We start from the raw sequence: 20,514 nt of genomic DNA on the forward strand, positions 1-20,514 counted from the left end.
CTTGCCCCTCCTCCCTACCCTCTCCCCATTGTTAACCACTAGTTGGTTCTCTGTATCTGTGAGTCTGTTTCTGTTTTGCTATACTTTTGTTTGTTTTATTTTTTAGATTCCATGTATAAGTGTTTGTCTTTCTCTGCCTGACTTATTTCACTAAGCATAATACCCTCCAAGACCCGTCCATGTTTTTGCAAATGGCAAAATTTCATCCTTTTTTTATGGCTGAGTAGTATTCCATATATATGTACACACACATATACCATATCTTCTTTATTCACTCATCTGTTGATGGACACTTAAGTTGCTTCCATATCTTGGCAATTGTCAGTAATGCTGCTGTGAACATTGGGGTGCATGTATCTTTTCGAATTAGTGTTTTTGTTTTTTTCAGATATGTACCAAGGAGTAGAATTGCTGGGTCATATGGTAGTTCTATTTTTAGTTTTTTGAGAAACCTCCATATTGTTTTCCACAGTGACTGCACCAGTTTACATTCCCACCATCAGTGTATGAAGGTTCCCTCTTCTCGACAACCTTGTCAACATTTGTTATTTGTGGTCTTTTGGATGACAGTCATTCTGACAGGTGTCATGTGATATCTCATTATGGTTTTGATTTGCGTTTCTCTGATGATTAGCAGTGTTGAGCATCTTTTCGTGTGCCTGTTGGCCACCTGTATGTCTTCTTTGGAAAAATGTCTATTCAGGTCTTCTGCCTATTTTTTAATTGGATTATTTGTTTTTTTGATATTGAGTTATTTGAGCTGTTTATATATTTTGGATATTAACCCCTTATCGGGTATATCATTTGCAAATATTTTCTCCCATTCAGTAGACTGTCTTTTCATTTTGTCAGTGGTTTCCTTTGCTGTGCAAAAGCTTTTAAGTTTCATTAGGTCTTATTTGTTTATTTTTGTTTTTATTTCCTTTGCCTTAGGAAACAGATCCAAAAAAATATTGACCATTCATGTCAAAGAGTGTTCTGTCTGTGTTATATTCTAGGAGTTCTATGGTGTCAGGTCTTACATTTAGGTGTTTAATCTATTTTGCGTTTATTTTTGTATATGGTGTGAGAAAATATTCTAATTTCATTCTTTTGCATGTAGCTGTCCAGTTTTCCCAGCACCATTTATTGAAGAGACTGTCTTATCCCCATTGTATGTTCTTGCCTCCTTTGTCATAGATTAATTGATCATATGTGCATGGGTTTATTTCTGTTCCATTGATCTGTGTGTCTTGTTTTGTGCATATCATGTTCTGGCTTTTGCACTCTGTAATATTTGTCTAGAATCTTTTCTCTTTCTTCTCTGCAACCTCTTCTCCCAAACTACTCTTTAGCCAACTTCAGTTCATAATTTACCATCCTAGTTTAGATGTCACTTCTTCTAGAAGCCTCTCTGACTCCCCAAGTCTATATTAGGTATCTTTTCTATATGTTGTCTATAGTATCTTGTTATGGCACTTATCTTACTGTATTGTAAGTGAATGTTTTGTTGGATGATTCCCATATGAGTCTAGGACATAATGGGTGTTCATATTTGTTAAGCTATTGATTTATTATTGAACATGTTGAAAATTGTATTCTGTTGTTCCAAAGATTATAATGTTCTATATGATGAGATTTTAATGAAAAACTTGGATTTTATTTGAAACTTTACAGAAAGTTTTAAATTGGCATCTACAAATGTTAAATATTTCTATGTTTTCTTTATCTTGACAGTTTATAATTTATCTTAACATGTAATAAAATAGGGGAGCAGGAATACAGAACAAGGGTAATTTTTATAGTTTATTAAAATATGAGAATGTGAACCTCATAAAAAGTACAGTACGTACTTTCTTGTAGGCATTCTACAATAGGGATGAAAACATGAAGATTAAGTTATAAGTTTTTGTCCTCAGGGATCTTACATTCATGTTAGAGACACAGAACTCTAAATAAAAAAATATGATACAGTGTGAAAAACACAATAATAATTTAATATTTTGTGGAAACATAGAGGAAGGAGCTGGGATAAATATAGAATCCAGGATTCACAGAGATAATATTTTAGCTCTGTCTTAAGGGAATGAGTAGGATTTTGACAACAGGAGAATTCTAGAAATGATACTCAAGACAAAGGGAACATGCCTGGGCAAGGTATGTTGATGTGCATAGCGGTAAACAAAAATGTTTTTTGGATGCAGTGGCTGGGATAAAGATCTGGTATGGGTGCTGCTGACTGTGATCTTGAGCAGTCATTACTTTCTAGGGTACACTTGTTTTTCTGGGAAGTTGAGGAAGGTAGAGTTAACATAAGCTTCTGCAGTTATACTTACATTGTTATAAAAGAACTTGCTGTATTTAAGGCATGGCCAGTAGTTATTTATGACTTGAAGCCTTGGGGAATGGCAGGAAATGAGAATTGGGGCTGGTTTATGAAGAGCCTTTATATAATGCTAAGAAATTTGGATTTTATCCTGAAATCAATAGGGCGGTGATGATTCTAAACCAAGAGAGTAATATATATGGTCAAATCCTTATTTTAGAAACATTGTTTGTTTGTTACAGTAGATTTGGGGAGAGGAAGAAAGAAGAGACTGAAAAAGAGAAAGGCCCATCTATGTGAGGGCTTAAGAGAGTCTGACTAGTGGACTCACATGTAAAATGTCACGGTAGTATAATATAATAGTATAACAAGTATAATAGTATACTCAGCCTATTTACTCTAATTTTTTAACCACAGTTTTAACATAATTACCATAGAAGTGGTAATTTAGAAAGGAGCACAGCTCTAGAGGTAGGCAAACTGAAGAACATCAAAAGTTTGAACAAGAAAGAAGTGACATAAAATTTTTGTATTTAGTTCTTTTTTTTAAAGGATAACAGTTTGGGGCCACTTCATGAAAGTATCAATAAGTTTACACAAAAACTTTTGAGATCACACATAACAATGATGATAATAACCATGAGTCATTAAGAAATAGTTACAATAGTTTAAGGTAAAGAAAAAAACACCTGGGGACATTTAAAAGGGATAGATTCCAATTATCTATACATATACTTTTATAGTGTACTTGAAGCTGGAAAATGAGTTGAGAAGAATAAAATAACAGTTTTGAGCTCTGGTATGTGCAAGGTACTTTACACATATTATTGCACTTAATCCTCACTACAACCTTAGGAGGAAGATGTTATTATCCACATTTAAAATATGAGAACAACTAAAGTTCAGAGAAGTTATGTAACTTTTGAAAGGTTATATGGTTAGTGGTTGAACTATGCTTTCAAACTAATCTTCTCTGATCTTTTAAGTATCATGTAGAAAATTTAGAAGTCAAAAAGGTTGGAAGAAAATTATGATAAGCAACATATAAAAGTCAGAGAAGTAGAGTTTCAAGAAGGAAGGGGTGATCAACAGTGGCAAAATTTGAAGACAAGTTCTGAGTAATCAAAATTAGGAAAAGACCACTAGAATTTATTATTTTACTCCTGGTAAATGTAAGATAGATGAAGATAATTCAAACAAGTAATATTTGCAGGTAAAACTTCTGTTTTATTACTTGAGGATAATATTTTACATAGTGTCTATTTTAAAACTGTAACATAAAGTTTAACTGCTCATAGTTTCTGTTTGTTTGTTTCAGTTATAGCAAGATTTCTTGATACAGAGCAGCTTCTTTCTGTTTTAGTCCAAATTCCAAAGCAAGACACGGTATGTTTATGTATAAATTATGTTATATTGTTATACCTTATGTAATATAACTTGTCTTAATATGATGTAACAATTGGAAAATATGAAAATCTTTTGGAAAAGTACTTCATTATTAATATCTGGAGTATTATGCCTTTTTAAAGGAAACTTTTTTCCTCAATGTATTATCATATATGATATACTAAAAATTAAAAGTTTCTTAGGTGAGGAATTGGTGTATTTTCATTAATCAAATATTTACTTAAAGAATTTGGATATAGTTTTCAAAAACCTTAGATTATAATAATTTGCTTAATAAACTAGAGAAAAATTGTTTTAGTTCCAAAGGTCCTTTAAAAGGTGATCATTATGTGAAGTTTGATTAGTTTTCAAATATGCTTAACTTTTAAGAATGAAACAAAGTCTTTGGATATTTTACAAATTTAAATACTTAATGCCATATATACAATGGAATATTACTCAGCCATAAAAAGAAACAAAATTGAGTTATTTGTAGTGAGGTGGATGGACCTGGAGTCTGTCATACAGAGTGAAGTAAGTCAGAAGGAGAGAAACAAATACTGTATGCTAACACATATATGTGGAATCTAAAAAAAAAAAGTGGTACTGATGAACCTAGTGGCAGGGTAGGAATTAAGATGTAGACATAGAGAATGGACTTGAGAACATGGTGGGCAAGGGTAAGCTGGGACAAAGTGAGAGAAGCATCGACATATATACACTACCAAATGTAAAATAGTTAGCTAGTGGGAAGCAGCAGCATAGCACAGGGAGATCAGCTTGGTGCTTTGCCATGACTTAGAGAGGTGGGATAGGGAGGGTGGGAGGGAGGCTCAAAAGGGAGGGGATATGGGGATATATGTATGTATATGGCTGATTCACGTTATTGTACAACAGAAACTAATAGTATTGTGAAGCAATTATATTCCAATAAAGATCTATTAAAAAAATAATTAATAAGTAAATACTTAGTGCCTATAGGCACATTCTATAAAGAAAGTAATAGATGGTTTTCATTCTTCCATTTAAGGTGAATTGAAAAATATTTACTTTAATGAAATACATGTACAGTTGACTGTTGAACAATGCAGGGGTTGAAGTGCCCCCTCCCCGCCCCCCATACAGTTGAAAACCCACGCAGGTGTGTAACTTTACAGTCAGCCCTCTGCATACAAGGGTTCTGCGACTGGATTGTGTCATACTGTATTTTTTGAATAAAATCCACCTATGAGTGGACCTGCACCGTTCAAACCCATGTTGTTCAGGGATCACCTGTATATTTTTGCTCGTGTGCTTAAAAAGGAAAGACGTCTTGTACATCAGTAAAATTTGATTTAAAATTTGATTACTTTGCAAATCCATTGAAGTCTTATCTATGTTTAAGAAGCCTTTCCATATTGTAGAGATAATACTCTTAAGGTTCATTTACAATAAAAACATTATATGGAAAAGTTTTGGATGTTGGGCAGGCAGATAATTGGAAGTTTCCTTAAATAATTGAAACACCTTAAAATTCAATATATGCAAATGAGAGGTAACCTAGACCAACTGATGTCTGGAACAAAATTAGTTGGTTTCATACAATGAGGTTAGAAGCATTCCTTCCTCTTCAGTTTTCTCATAGTGTTTGTGTAGAACTGGTACTATTTCTTCCTTAAATGTTTGGTAGAATTCACAAATGAAGCCATTAAAACTTGGAATTTTCTTTGTAGGAATGTTTTTGACTCTAAATTCAACGTCTTAAATATTTAATAGATATGATGCTATTCAGGTTACCTGTTTCTTCTTCTTCTTTTTTTATATTTTTTTTGACCACGCAGCTTGTGGGATCTTAGTTCCCTGACCAGGGATTTGAACCTACACCCTCAGCAGTGAAAGTGCAGAGGCCTAACCACTGAACCACCAGGGAATTCCCAGAATACCTTACTTTTAATTAGGGTGTTTATTTCATTTATACTTAATGAGATTATTGATATGTTTTGATTTAAATCTGCCATCATGGTACCTTTTTTCTATTTGCTTTCTTCTCCTTTTCTTCTCCCTTCCTTTGGATTAACTGAATATTTTTTATGATCCCATTTTACTCCTCTGTTGATTTATTGGATAGAACTCATTGTTTTGTTATTGTAATGGTTGCTTTCAGGTTTATAGAATACATCTTTAGCTGAATTCAGTCTACCTTCAAATAATATTACATCACTTCACATATGGTATAAGAACCATAGAGTAGTGGCAACAAAAGCAAAAATAACACAAGTTGGGAGTACATCCAACTAAAAAACTTCTGCACAGCAAAAGAAATAACCAATAAAATGAAAATGTAACTCCAGAATTGGAGAAAATATTTGCAAATCATATATCTGATAAGGAGTTAATATTCAAAATATATAAAGAACTCATATAACTCATTAGCAAAAAAACAAACAATCTGATTAAAAAATGGTCAGAGGGGCTTCCCTGGTGGCGCAGTGGTTGAGAATCTGCCTGCCGATGCAGGGGACACGGGTTCGAGCCCTGGTCCGGGAAGATCCCACATGCCACGGAGCGACTAGGCCCGTGAGCCACAACTGCTGAGCCTGCGCGTCTGGAGCCTGTGCTCCGCAACGGGAGAGGCCGCGACAGTGAGAGGCCCGCGCACCGCGATGAAGAGTGGCCCCCGCTCGCCGCAACTGGAGAAAGCCCTCGCACAGAAACGAAGACCCAACGCAGCCATAAATAAATAAATAAAATTTAAAAAAAAAAAAAAAAAAAAAAAAAAAAAAATGGTCAGAGGAACCAAATAGATATTTTTCCAAAGAAGACATATGAATGACTAGCAGGTGCGTGAAAAGGTGTTCAGCATCACTAATCATCAGGATAATGCAAATCAAAACCACAATGAGATATCACCTCTCACTTTTTTAGAATGCCTGTCATCAAAAGGATATAAGATAGCAAGTGTTGGTGAGGATGTGGAGAAAAAGGAACCCTTGTGCATTATTGATGGAATGTAAATTAGTGCAGCTAAATTTATGGAAAAGCGTATAGCAGTTCCTCAAAAAATTAAAAAAATAGAACTACCATATGATCTAGCAATCCCACTTCTAAGTATATATCCAAATGAAATAGAAGCAGGATGCTGAAGAGATATCTGCACTCCCATGTTCATTGCAGCATTATTCACAATAGCCAAGATACAGACAGACACACACTGGAATATTATGCAGTCGTGAGAAAGAAGGAAATACTTCCGTTTGTGGCAACAAGGGTAGCATTGAGGGCATTATGCTAAGTGAAATAAGCCAGACAGAAAAAGATAAATACTGCATGGTTTCGTGTATGAGAAATCTAAAAAAAAAAAAAAAAAAAGCAAACTCACAGAAAGAGAGAGTAGAAAAGTTGTTGCCAGGGCTTGCAGATCAGGGAAATAGGAAGAGGTGGGTAAAAGGGTACAAACTTTCAACTATAAGATGAATAAGATCTGCAGATCAAATGTAAAACATGGTGACTATAGTTGATAACACTATTGTATAATTGAAATTTGCCAAGAGAGTAAATCTTAAATGTTCTCACATACAAAAAGAAAGATAAATATGTGAGGTGATGGATGTGTTAATTAACTAGATGGGGGGATCCTTTTGCAATGTATATGTACATCAAATCAACACAATGTACACTTTAAATATCTTATAATTTTATATGTCAGTTATACCTCAATAAACCTGAAAAAGAAAACCTTATGGTAGTATGCTGCCATTCCCCCCATTCCTCCCACTGAGCTATTGTCATATATTTTATTTCTACATATATCACAGTTTATTTTTTAAAACATAACAGCTTTATCAAGGTAGAATTCACAAAGCATACACTTCACCCATTTGAAGTATACAATTTAACCATGTTTTGTATATTCATAGTTGTACAACAAACACTATAGTCAATTTTAGAACGTATTCATCACCCCAAAAAACAACGCTGTACCCGTTAGCAATCACTTTCCATTCCTCCCAATCCTCTTCCCCCCAGTTCTTGGCATTTCTAATCTATCTGTTCCTTTAGATTTGCCTATTCTTGACATTTCATATAAATAGAATCACACAATATGTAGTCTCTTACGTTTGGCTTTTTTCACTTAGGATAATGTTTCAGGTTAATTCATATTGTAGCATACATCAATATTTGATTCTTTTTATTGATAAGTAATATTCCATTGTATAGATATAGCACATTTTGTTTATCTGTTCATCAGTTGATGAACATTTGAGTTGTTTGCACTTTTGATTATTAATAATGCTGCTATGAATATTTATATACAAGTTTTTGTGTGGATGTAAGTTTTTGTTTATCTTGGATCTATACCTAGAGTGGAATTGCTGGGTCATATGGTAACTCTACGTTTAATTGTTTGAGGAACTGCCAGACTGTTTTCCAAAGTGACTATCGTTCTACATTTCCACCAGCAGTCTATGAGGGTCCCAATTTCTCCACATCCTTGTCAACATTTGTTATTATCTGACTTTTTGATTCTAGTCATCCTAGTGGGTATGAAGTAGTCTCTTGTGGTTTTTATTTGCATTTCGCTGATATGACTAATGATGTTGAGCACCTTTTCTTGTGCTTATTGGCCATTTGTATATCTTCCTTGGAGAAATGTTTACTCATATCCTTTGCTAATTTTTGATTGGATTGTATTTTTATTATTGAGTTGTAAGAGTTCTTTATATATTCTGGATATAAGTCCCTTATTGTATATATGATTTACAAATATTTTCTACCATTTATTGGGTTGTCTTTTCATTTTCTTGATATATCCTTTGATATTACATGTTAATTCCCTTCCAGAAGGAAGACTATTTAGCTTTCTTTCCTTTTCCTTCTATAAACATGGACACTTCCCTACTTCCCCTCACCCAGTAAGGTTATAACATAATTTTAGTTAGATCAAAATGATTATGACTATCCATGCTACACAGAACTGAGCATGCACAACTTTTTACATTTTTCCCCTAGAATTAATAACTTTTTGTGTGGTTTACCTTGTACTTTCACTAATTCAAGCATAGATGTTTTCACCAATTATCTAAATATCCTTTCAGTGTATTCTAAATATCCTCTCAGTATTCATTCATTCACTTCAGGTACTCAGTCAGTTTCAACCTCTGGAAGATGTCTCTCCCACGGGTTCCAAACTTTTTCCAATCTGGATTGGTTACATCTCTTTCGCTAGTATACAGCTATGACCCCAGATTTCTCTTCAACATCACTGTTTGTCTTTCCTGTGTTGGATCTCTCTTTTTTTTTTAATATTTGTTTATTTATTTTATTTTTGGCTGCATTGGGTCTTAGTTGTGGCACGCAGGATCCTCCGCTGTGGCGCGCAGGCTCCTTGTTGCAGCACATGGGCTTCTCTCTAGTTGTGGCCCACATGGTCAGTAGTTGCAGCGCGTGGGCTTAGTTGCCTCTCAGCATGTGGGATCTTAGTTCCCCGACCAGGGATCCAACTCACGTCCCCTGCATTGGAGGGCAGATTCTTAACCACTGGGCCATCAGGGAAGTCCTGGATCTCTTGTTATTTATATCCCAAGTCTTCCTCTGTTTTGACTTACTCTCTTCTTTTCATGGAGCACATTTTTTAGTAACTTTTTGAGAAAGAGTGAGACTTTATATGTCTGAAATGTTTTATCATTTCCTCATGATTGATTGATAGTTTTGCTGAAAATAGAATTCGTCAGGAAGTAATTTTCCTTCAGAATTTAGGAGGCATTTCCCCACTGTCTTGTAGCTTATAATGTTCCTACTGAGAAGTTGAAACCATTGAGACTCCTGAATTTTGGATATGACTGACATATGTTCCCCCTCCATTCTCTGGAAGCATGTAAGACCTTTTGGTTTCAGCATCTTTAGGAAGTGAAAATAAAAATTAAATAAAATCTCAAATCTTCAGAAAATTTGCAAGTACATTACAAAGAACTTATTTTCCCGAAAATTTTAAGAGTTAGTTGCTGACATGATGCTCTGTCACTCTCAAATACGTTAGTATTTCTTACAACAAGGATATTCTCCTATTCAACCACAGTACACCTTCAAAATAAGGAAATTAACGATGATAATACCATTTAATAACATTAAATCCTCACACCCCATTCAGGTTTTTCCAATTTTGTCAATAATATCCTTTATTATTTTTTTTTAAGATGTATTTATTTTATTTATTTTTGGCTGCATCGGGTCTTAGTTGTGGCATGAGGGATCTTCGTTGAGGCATGCGGGATCTTTTGTTGCGGCATGCAGGCTTCTCTCTAGTTTTGTTGTGCAGGCTCCAGGGCACGTGGGCTCTGTAGTTATGGCACGCAGGTTCCAGAGCGTGTGGGCTCTGTAGTTTGCAGCATGCAGGCTCTCTAGTTGAGGCGCGCACGGGCTTAGTTGCCCCACGGCATGTGGGATCTTAGTTCCCTGACCAGGGATTGAACCTGCGTCCCCTGCATTGTAAGGCGGATTCTTTACCACTAGACCACCAGGGAAGTCTCGCCAATAATGTCCTCGTAGAAAAAGGATTCAGTTAAGAATCAAGCATTGCCTTTAGTTTTTGTGTCTATTTAGTCTTCAATCATGACCTTGACACTTGAAAATTACGGGTATGTATTTTCTCTCAATTTGGGTTTGTCTGATGTTTCCTCATCATTAGATTCAGGTAACATTTTATTATAGGAAAGAATTAATTATCAGATTATACCCGAGAGCAGTCTCTTTGTTGTCACCTTGTGTAATGTGTAGTATTACACAGTCATACATATTCATGGTTTAGTTTCGCTGGCTATAAGAATTAATAATATACCATTGACCCTTGAACAACATGAGGTTTAGGGGTGCTGACCCCCTGCAAATTGAAAATCCTCATATAATTTTTGGCCTCCCCCAAACTTAACTATTGATAGCCTACTGTTGACTGGAGTCCTTACTGATAACATAAACAGCTGATTAATACATATTTTGTATGTTATATGTTTTTATACTGTATTCGTACAATAAAGTAAGCTAGAGAAAAGAAAACGTTATTAAGAAAATCATAAGGAAGAGAAAATACATCTCCAGTACATATGTGTATTTATTGAAAAAAATCTGCATTTAAGTGGACCCATGCAGTTCAAACCTGTGTTGTTCAAGGGTCAGCTGTACATGTTTTTGCATTAGACTGTTTCTGGTTATATTAAGAAAGGAATATCAATTTAGCCAACTAACTCTCTGGGAAATATCTGTGATTAAATAACCAGCTTCTGTAATCAGTTTGACTGTCAGATTTTAGAAAAGCCCAGTGGGCTAAGTGTAAGGTAATTCTGTAAACTGAGAATCTGGAATCCTTTTTTCCAGTCTAGAAAAGGCAATCTGTAACTAGCTCCATAAGGTTTTTATGGGCCAGTGTTACTTCCCACCCTTTTTAGTTTTGGGGGAATCAGTCATAGTTGTACATTTTTTCCTTAACCAGCACATCTGTCGTTTGTGGAGGCTTTTTAAAAAGTACTTTCCACACCTGAAACTAACACAACATTGTAAATCAACTATACTCCAATAAAACATTTCAAAAAAAGGAAAAAAATAAAGTAAAAAAAATACTTTTCAGATGAGATATACTAACTTTTAAGGAAACTTAAGCAATATATTGACTTTATACATAATTCATGAATTTCAGTATTCCTTATACTGTTTCTCAGTTGCTGTTTCCTTAACCATCTGGAGATATATTTTAAATGAGGCTTTTCCTTCGTTTAATATAAGCATGTATATATATCTTAATTAAACATGATATTTACTAAATTAGTTCAGACTTGTGCTGGTTAAATTGCATTATTTGCTTAAGCTTGTGGATGAACTAAATGTTCTTTTGGCTGAATTTTATGATTGGCTTAAACTTCTGAATGAACTAAACGTTCTCTGAAAATTTCCAGTATGGAATTGTTTGCCTAAGATGAATTCTCATATTTTCTCTTTAAGAATATTGATTTTAGAAAATGCATATTTTCTGATCATAAGTATTCATTGAGAATAAAACTTAAATTTATTATTTTAATTAATCCAAATGTCTTTTCTTTTTATGCAGTATTTATAACCTTACAATTTAATGTATTGCATTAAGAATGTTTGTATTTTCCATTATAAACATCCAAAATACTTCCTGCAACATTTGAAAACTTTGATATCAAAGATTTTTTTTCGAGTTTTTACCCAAGTTTCTTTGCTTTGTTTTGAATAACTTTTAATTTTTTTCCACTGATTTCAGACTGCCATATAGAGTATGTAGTACATGGCTCCTTCTTTAATTAATTCAACAAGTTATTTTACCAAGCATTGTAATGAGTGCTAGGGATACAGTAAGAAGTAAATCTCTAATCCAAAGGAATTTATAATTCATTTTGAGATTTTGGTTAAAAAAAAGCAATTACAGCATAGTATTTTCAGGAACTGTAAGGGATCTGATATTCTACCCTACTTGCAAGCTAACAAGTTAGCCTGCCACAGTTTCATAAATGCTGACAGAAGACACAGACTCCTAGATCAGAGAGAAAGGACTTTATACTCACAATAGCAGTATCCAGAGTATCAACATTTTCTTGCCCTGATTCCCTAAGCTCCATTTCCCACAGGGCGATGTGAAGAGGGCTAGGTGATACCTGCACATACAGTTTTACAAGAGAGAATTGCTGATCTTAGGGAACCTGAATCTTTTATAATGGGCAGTAAGCATATTTGCCTGCTATTATGCAGGGAGGCACCATCTTTATCTTCTGAGACTGTAAGCAAACCTGCCCTTTGCTCTAGAAGGAGACACTATATCTTTCAAGGCTATTCACTATATAAACATCCTGGAAAAGTCTGTCCAGAACAAAGGCAGTCAGTGCCTTTGCTCATAAGATGTGCAAAAATGCAAAAGGCCAGTAGAGAATTGTCTCCCAGTTCTCCACAAAGAAACTCTTTCTCTTCTTGGCTTTAAGAAGCAAGCTGTAAAGAGACTGTATTAGTGTTCTATTGCTGCATAACAAATGACCTCAACTATAGCAGCTTAAAACTACACATATTTATTATCTCACAGTTTCTGTCAGTTAGGAGTCTATGCATATCTTAGCTTGGTTCTCTGCTTAGGGTCTTACAAACTGCAGTTAAGGTGTCATTCAGGGCTGGATACTCATCTGGAGTACTCACCTAGGGAAGGGTCTGCCTCTCTGCTCATGTGGTATGGGCAACACTTAGTACCTTGCAGCTGTAAGATTCATTGCAGTTTACTTTTTCAAAGCCATTAAGGTAGGAAGAGATTGGAAGGAGAGACAGAGAAAGAAGAAACAGGAAATCACTAGTGATATAAGAGGTTAAGAGAGTACCTGTGTAAATATAGTAAGACAACTCCTCCACAGCAGGATTTCTCAAACTTGGCACTATTGACATGTTGGGATGGATAATTCTTTTACTGTTCTGTGCGTTCTAAAATGTTTAGCAGTATTCATAGCTTCTACCCACTAGATGCCAGTAGAATCCAATTGTTATACCCAATTGTTACAGCCAGAAATGTATTCAGGCATTACAACAGTGAACACCCATGTGATGACCACTCAGTTAAGGAACAGATATTGCCAGTACTTCAGAACTCCCCTTCTGTTCCTTCCTGTTCATTATTCTCTACCTCCCTCCAAAAAGAAACCACTTTTTATTATAAATTACTTTTTTGTTTTCCTTTATAACTTAGTTTTACCTGTTCTTTTAAAAACTTTAAATATAAGGAATCATTCAGCGTGTATTTTTTATATCTGGCTTCTTCTATCCAACATTGTGTTTGTAAGATTTAGTCATGTTGCATGTAGCTATAGCTTATTTATTTCCATTGCTATATAGTATTCCACTGTATGAGTATGCCATTATTCAGTTCACTGTTGTTGGACTTCTGAGTTGTTGGCAGGTTTTGGCAATTAGAAATAATACTGCTTAATCATTTTATACCTGCTTCTTAATAAAATTTTGAACATATTTTTATTGGGTACATAGGAATAGAACTTCTGAGTCTTGAGGTGTATCTTCAACTTTAGTTGAACTTTTGGCAAACATGATGTTTGCCAAAATGTTTTTCAAAATGATTGTACTAATTTACAGTCCCATCAGGAGGGTATGAGAAGTCCCATTGCTCTTATCCAAAACCTGATATTGTCAGTTTAAAAATCTAGCCATAGTGGTTGGTAGATAGTAGTATTTCATTGTGGTTTTAATTTGCATTTTCCTGTTAATGAGGTTGAACACCCTTTCATATGTATATTGACCATTTGACTATCTTCTTTTGTGAAGGTCTTGCCCATTTTTCTATTGAGTTATCATCTTTTTTGATTTGTAGAGCTGTTTATATAAGCCCTTCATTGCTTCTGTGTTGCGAATATCTTCTCCCACTTTGTAATTGGCTTTTTTTGCTCAGTATTGTGGAGTAGACATTGTTGGTGTGCCACCCGCATCTCCTTGGTATTCACTTTCGTGTATGGAAGGCTTCTCACTGCAAGCAAGCAGAAACTTTCTGCCTGAGGACTTTCTCTGGCCACAGGAGAGACTAGAGAGTAATCAGGGAGTTGCTGACCCACTGATAGGTCTTGACGAATACTGAACTGAAGTTGGTGAATAAATGCCCCATTTTCCTTACCTCTGGAAGTAGTTTCTGAAGCTTACTTTACACCATCTCTGAGAGGTCTCCAGCAGGATTGAGCCACGGTACCATACACTGGTAACCGGATCATCATTACATCCTATATTGATGTTCTTCCCTTGCCTTCTTACTTCCCCACTCTCTTGCCTATACTTCCTGGAATTACTTTTCAAATAAATTATTTGGTTTCTAAAAATTGGATTTTGGAGAACCTATCCTGCATCAGTGGTGTCTTTTGATGAATAGAAATTCTTTTTTTATGATTCATTATTTTGTATATATTATGAAACAGTCACCACAGTAAGTCTAGTTAACATCCATCCCCATGCATAGTTCTAAATTTTTTTCTCATGATGAGGACTTTAAGACCTACACTCTTAGTAACTTTCAAATATGCAATACAGTGTCATTAACTATAGTCACCATGCCATATATTACATCCCCACGACTTATTTATTTTATAGCTGGAAGTTTGTACCTTTTGACCTTCTTCTCCCATTTTGCCTCTCCCCCACATCCTAACTCTGGCAACCACCAATCTGTTCCCTGTATTTATGAGTTTGGTTTTTGTTTGTTTTTAGATCCATGTACAAGTGAGATCATGTGGTATTTGTCTCTGTCTGACTTACTAGAAGTCTTTAATTTAAATGTAGTCTAGTTTATTTCTTTCCTTTATAGTTAGTGTTTGTGGTATCCTGCTTAAGAAGTCTTTACCTACCCCAGTGTCTTGATTGTACCCATGGGATTTTAATTTATGGAGATCACTGAGTGATGACATGGAGAGGCTAATGCCATTTTGTTTTTAAAGGAATTCCTTTATTTTTATTATTTATTTATTTATTTATTTATTTATTTTTGGTTGTGTTGGGTCTTTGTTTCTGTGCAAGGGCTTTCTCTAGTCGCGGCAAGTGGAGGCCACTCTTCATTGCGGTGCACGGGCCTCTCACTATCGTGGCCTCTCTTGTTGCGGAGCACAAGCTCCAGACACGCAGGCTCAGTAGCTGTGGCTCACGGGCCTAGTTGCTCCGCGGCATGTGGGATCTTCCCAGACCAGGGCTCGAACCCGTGTCCCCTGCATTGGCAGGCAGATTCTCAACCACTGCGCCACCACGGAAGCCCAGCTAATGCCATTTAAAGGCTATATATATATATTTTTTTTAATCTAAATTTATTTATTTATTTATTTTTGGCTGCATTGCCTCTTTGTTGCTGTGCGCGGGCTTTCTCTAGTTGCGGTGAGCGGGGGCTACTCTTTGTTGTGGTGCGTGGGCTTCTCATTGCGGTGGCTTCTCTTGTTGTGGAGCACAGGCTCAGTAGTTGTGGCACATGGACTTAGTTGCTCCGCGGCATGTGGAATCTTCCTGGACCAGGGCTTGAACCCATGTCCTCTGTGTTGGCAGGCGGGTTCTTAACCACTGCACCACCAGGGAAGTCCAAAGGATATTCTTATTACTTGCAATTCCTGAGAGAAAGAAGTACGTCATGCAGAATCACATGGGGAGGTACCAGGATTACTCAGGAGGTGGAGGACTGGGGGAAAAATATTGCAAAACCCTAAATTACTGCAGTAGTAGGAACTTGTTAGGTGAAAACGTCCCCTATTTGGTAAGAAGCAAAACACATATGGTGGGATTTGTGGTTGGAGTATTTGTAATGTGATTTTTGTGTGCCCACAAAAACCAGACCATGGGGGAGATGTAAACAACTTGGCCATTAGTTTGAACCTGTGATTAATGTGTGCCAAATCATCAATTATGGAACTTATAGAAGTTTGGTTAGAATATCCAAGGTAATGAGAGTATTCTTCTTTGTTATATTCCAGATGCTTTATTGTTTTATGTTTAGATCTACAGTCCACCTGGAATTGATATTTGTATGTGGTGTGAAGAAGGGGCCATATTTAATTTTTTGTTGTACAGATTCATGATCGTATTGGTACCATTTATGGAGAAGACTTTCCTTTGCCTACTGCTCCACAGTCAACCTTTGTCATAAATCAAGTGCCCATATATGATTTTCTTTCTAGACTCTATTCTATACCATTGGTCTCTCTGTCTGCCCTTGTGCTGATACCACAGTTTCTTAATTACTCTATTATAAGTTGATATTCATTAGTCTTTCCATGCTGTTCTTCTTCAAGAGTATCTTGGCTATTTTTGGAAGATGTTCTTCTTTGGTAATAGTGATGATAATTGTCTTATGTTTGGTGAATTTTATTTATTTTTAATCTTCCATTTAGTTTCAGTGATTCATTATAAGAGAGCATGAGATAACTTGTTTTGGGGCTAACAACATTCATTTGAGTATTTCTTCTAAATTGATCCATATAGTCTTGGAAAAGTCCGGGTATTGTGCAATGGGGATATAGGTTAGGAGGCTTCAAAGAGAAATTGCTCATAGCAATACAAGCTTACCTCAGGAAACAAGAAAAATCTCAAATAAACAACCTAATGTTACACCTAAAGCAACTAGAGAAAGAAGAACAAACAAAACCCGAAGTTAATGGAAGGAAAGAAATCATAAAGATCAGAGCAGAAATAAATGAAATAGAGACTAAAAAAACAGAAAAGATCAACAAAACTAAAAGCCGGTTCTTTGAAAAGATAAACAAAATTGATAAATCTTTAGCCAGACTCATCAAGAAAAAAAGCGAGAGGGCTCAAATCAATAAAATTAGAAATGAAAAAGAAGTTACAACTGACACCACAGAAATAAAAAGGGCCATAAGAGATTACTACAAGCAATTATATGCCAATAAAATGGACAACCTAGAAGAAATGGACACATTTTTAGAAAGATACAATCTTCCAAGACTGTACCAGCAAGAAGTAGAAAACATGAACAAACCAGTTACAAGTACTGAAATTGAATCTGAGGTTAAAAAACTCCCCTCAAACAAAAGTCCAGGACCAGATGGCTTCACAGGGGAATTCTGTCAAACATTTAGAGAAGAGTTAACACCTGTCCTTCTGAAACTATTCCAAAAAATTTCAGAGGAAGGAACACTTCCAAACTCATTCTATAAAGCCACCATCACCCTGATATCAAAACCAGACAACGATACCATAAAGAAAAAATTACAGGTCAGTATCACTGATGAACATAGATGCAAAAATCCTCAACAAATTTCTAGCAAACCAAATCCAACAATACACTAAAAGGATCATACACCATATTCAAGTGGGATTTATCCCAGGGATGCAAGGATTTTTCAATATCCACAAATCAATCAGTATGAGACACCACATTAACAAAATGAAGAATAAAAACCATGTGATCATCTCAATAGATGCAGAAAAAGCTTTTGATAAAATTCAACATCCATTTATGATAAAAACTCTCCAGAAAGTGGGCATAGAGAGAACCTACCTCAACATATTATAAAGGCCATATATGACAAATCCACAGCTAACATCATACTCATTGGTGAAAAGCTGAAAGCATTTCCTCTAAGATCAGGAACAAGACAAGGATGTCAACTCTCGCCACTTCTATTCAACATCATTTTGGAAGTCCTATCCATGGCAATCAGAGAAAAAAAGGAATCCAAATTGGAAAAGAAGAAGTAAAACTCTCACTGTTTGCAGATGACATGATAGCAGACATAGTAAATCCTGAAGATACTAGAGCTCATCAATGAATTTGTTAAAGTTGTAGGATACAGAAGTAGTACACAGAAATCTGTTGCATTTCTATACACTAACAATGAAAGTTCAGAAAGAGAAATTAAGAAAACAGTCCTATTTACCATCACATCAGAAAGGATAAAATACCAGGAATAAACCTTTCTAAGGAGGCAACGGACCTATACTCCAAAAACTATGAGACACTGATGAAAGAAACTGAAGATGACACAAACAGATGGAAAGATATCCATGTTCTTGGATTGGAAAAATCAGTATTGTCAAAATGACTATACTACCCAAGGCAATCTACAGATTCAGTGCAATCCCTATCATATTACCAATGGCATTTTTCACAGAACTAGAACAAAATTTTTAAAATTTTGTATGGAAACACAAAAAACCCTGAATAGCCAAAGCAATCTTGAGAAAGAAAAGTGGAGGTGGAGGAATCAGGTCCCCTGACTTCGGACTGTACTACAAAGCTACAGTAATCAAAACAGTGTGGTACTGGTACAAAAACAGAGATATATAGATCAATGGAACAGGACAGAAAGCCCAGAGATAAACCCACGCACTTATGGTCAATTAATCTATGACAGAGGAGGCAGGAATATGTAATGCACAAAAGACAGTCTCTTCAATAAGTGGTGCTGGGAAAACTGGACACCTACATGTAAAAGAATGAAATTAGAACATTCTCTAACACCATACAGAAAATAAACTCAAAATGGATTAAAGACCTAAATGTAAGACCAGGTACTATAAAACTCTTAGAGGAAAACATAGGCAGAACACACTTTGACATAAATCACAGCAGTATCTTTTTGGATCCATCTCCTAGAGTAATGGAAGTAAAACCAAAAATAAATAAATGGGACCTAATTAAATTTAAAAGTTTTTGTGCAGTAAAGGGAACCATAAAAAAAGAAAAAAGACAACTTACAGAATGGGAGAAAAATATTTGCAAATGATGCGACTGACAAGGGATTAATCTCCAAAATATACAAACAGCTCATACAGCTCAATATCAAAAAACAGACAGCCCAATCAAAAAATGGGCAGAATGAGACTTCCCTGGTGGTCCAGTGGTTAAGAATTCACCTTTCAATGCAGGGGATGCCGGTTCGATCCCTGGTCAGGGAACTAAGGTCCCACATGCTGCAGGGCAACTAAGCTTGCACGCCACAACTAGAGAGCCCATGTGCCGCAACTACAGAGCCCATGCTCTCTGGAGCCCATGTGCCACAACTACAGAGCCCACATGCTCTGGAGCCCGCATGCCACAACTAGAGAGAAGCCTGCGCACTGCGATGAAGAACCTGCATGCTGCAACGAAATATCCTGCATGCCGCAACTAACACCCAACAGAGGCTAAATAAATATTTTTTTAAAAAATGGGCAGAAGATCTAAAAAGGCATTTTCTCTAAGAAGACATACAGATGGCCAAAAAGCACATGAACATTGCTAATTACTAGAGAAATGGAAATGAAAACTTCAGTGAGGTATCACCTCACACCAGTCAGAATGGCCATGATTAAAAAGTCTATAAATAATAAATGCTGGAGAGGGTGTGGAGGAAAGGGAACCCTCCTACACAGTTGGTGGGAATGTAAATTGGTACAGCCACTATGGAGAACAGTATGGTGGTTCCTTAAAAAACTAAAAATAGAGCTACCATATGATCCTGCAATCCTACTACTAGGCATATATCTGGAGAAAAACAATTCAAAAAGATACATGCACCAAGGGACTTCCCTGGTGGTGCAGTGGTTAAGAATCCGCCTGCCAGTGCAGAGGACATGGGTTTGAGCCCTGGTCCGGGAAGATCCCACATGCCACAGAGCAACTAAGCCCGTGCACCACAACTACTGAGCCTGCGCTCTAGAGCCTGCAAGCCACAACTACTGAAGCCCGCGCACCTAGAGCCCGTGCTTTGCAACAAGATAAGCCACCACAATGAGAAGCCCATGCACCGCAACAAAGAGTAACCCCTACTCGCTGCAGCTAGGGAGAGACCACGTGCAGCAACGAAGACCCAGTGCAGCCAAAAATAAATAAATAAATTTATTAAAGAAAAAAAAAAAACAGTAGCCAAGGCATGGAAGCAACCTAAGTGTCCATTGACAGATGAATGGATAAAGAAGATGTCATGTATACCCACACAGACACACACACACACACAATGGAATAATAGCCATAAAAAAGAATGAAATTACGCCGTTTGCAACAACATGGATGGACCTAGAGATTATCAAGATAAGTGAAGTAAGCGAGACAGAGAAAGAAAAATACCATATGATATCGCTTATGTGGAATCCAAAGAATGACACAACGAACTTATTTACAAAACAGAAATGGACTCACAAACGTAGAAAACAAACTTGTGGTTACTAAGTGGGAGAGGGGGAGGGATAAATTAGGAGTTTGGGATTAAAATATACACATTACTATATATAAAATAGAAAACCAGCAAGGGCCTACTATATAGCACACGGAAGTGTACTCAATATCTTGTAATAACCTATAATGGAAGAGAATGTAAAAAAAG

The 20,514-nt window shown here is 36.0% G+C and overlaps 1 protein-coding gene across 2 annotated transcripts in view; it reads left to right on the forward strand.

Annotated features, from left to right (window-relative positions):
* MSH4 (mutS homolog 4) overlaps positions 1 to 20,514 on the forward strand; it is an 87,619-nt gene that overhangs the window by 20,041 nt on the left and 47,064 nt on the right. For both annotated transcript variants that reach the window (XM_059924592.1, XM_059924582.1), the window contains exon 7: positions 3,624 to 3,691. In XM_059924592.1, the coding sequence (XP_059780575.1) occupies positions 3,624 to 3,691 (68 nt within the window). The remainder of the gene's footprint in view (positions 1 to 3,623; positions 3,692 to 20,514) is intronic.

The sequence above is a fragment of the Balaenoptera ricei genome, chromosome 1, assembly GCF_028023285.1.
Source record: "Balaenoptera ricei isolate mBalRic1 chromosome 1, mBalRic1.hap2, whole genome shotgun sequence".
NCBI classification, from domain to species: domain Eukaryota; kingdom Metazoa; phylum Chordata; class Mammalia; order Artiodactyla; family Balaenopteridae; genus Balaenoptera; species Balaenoptera ricei.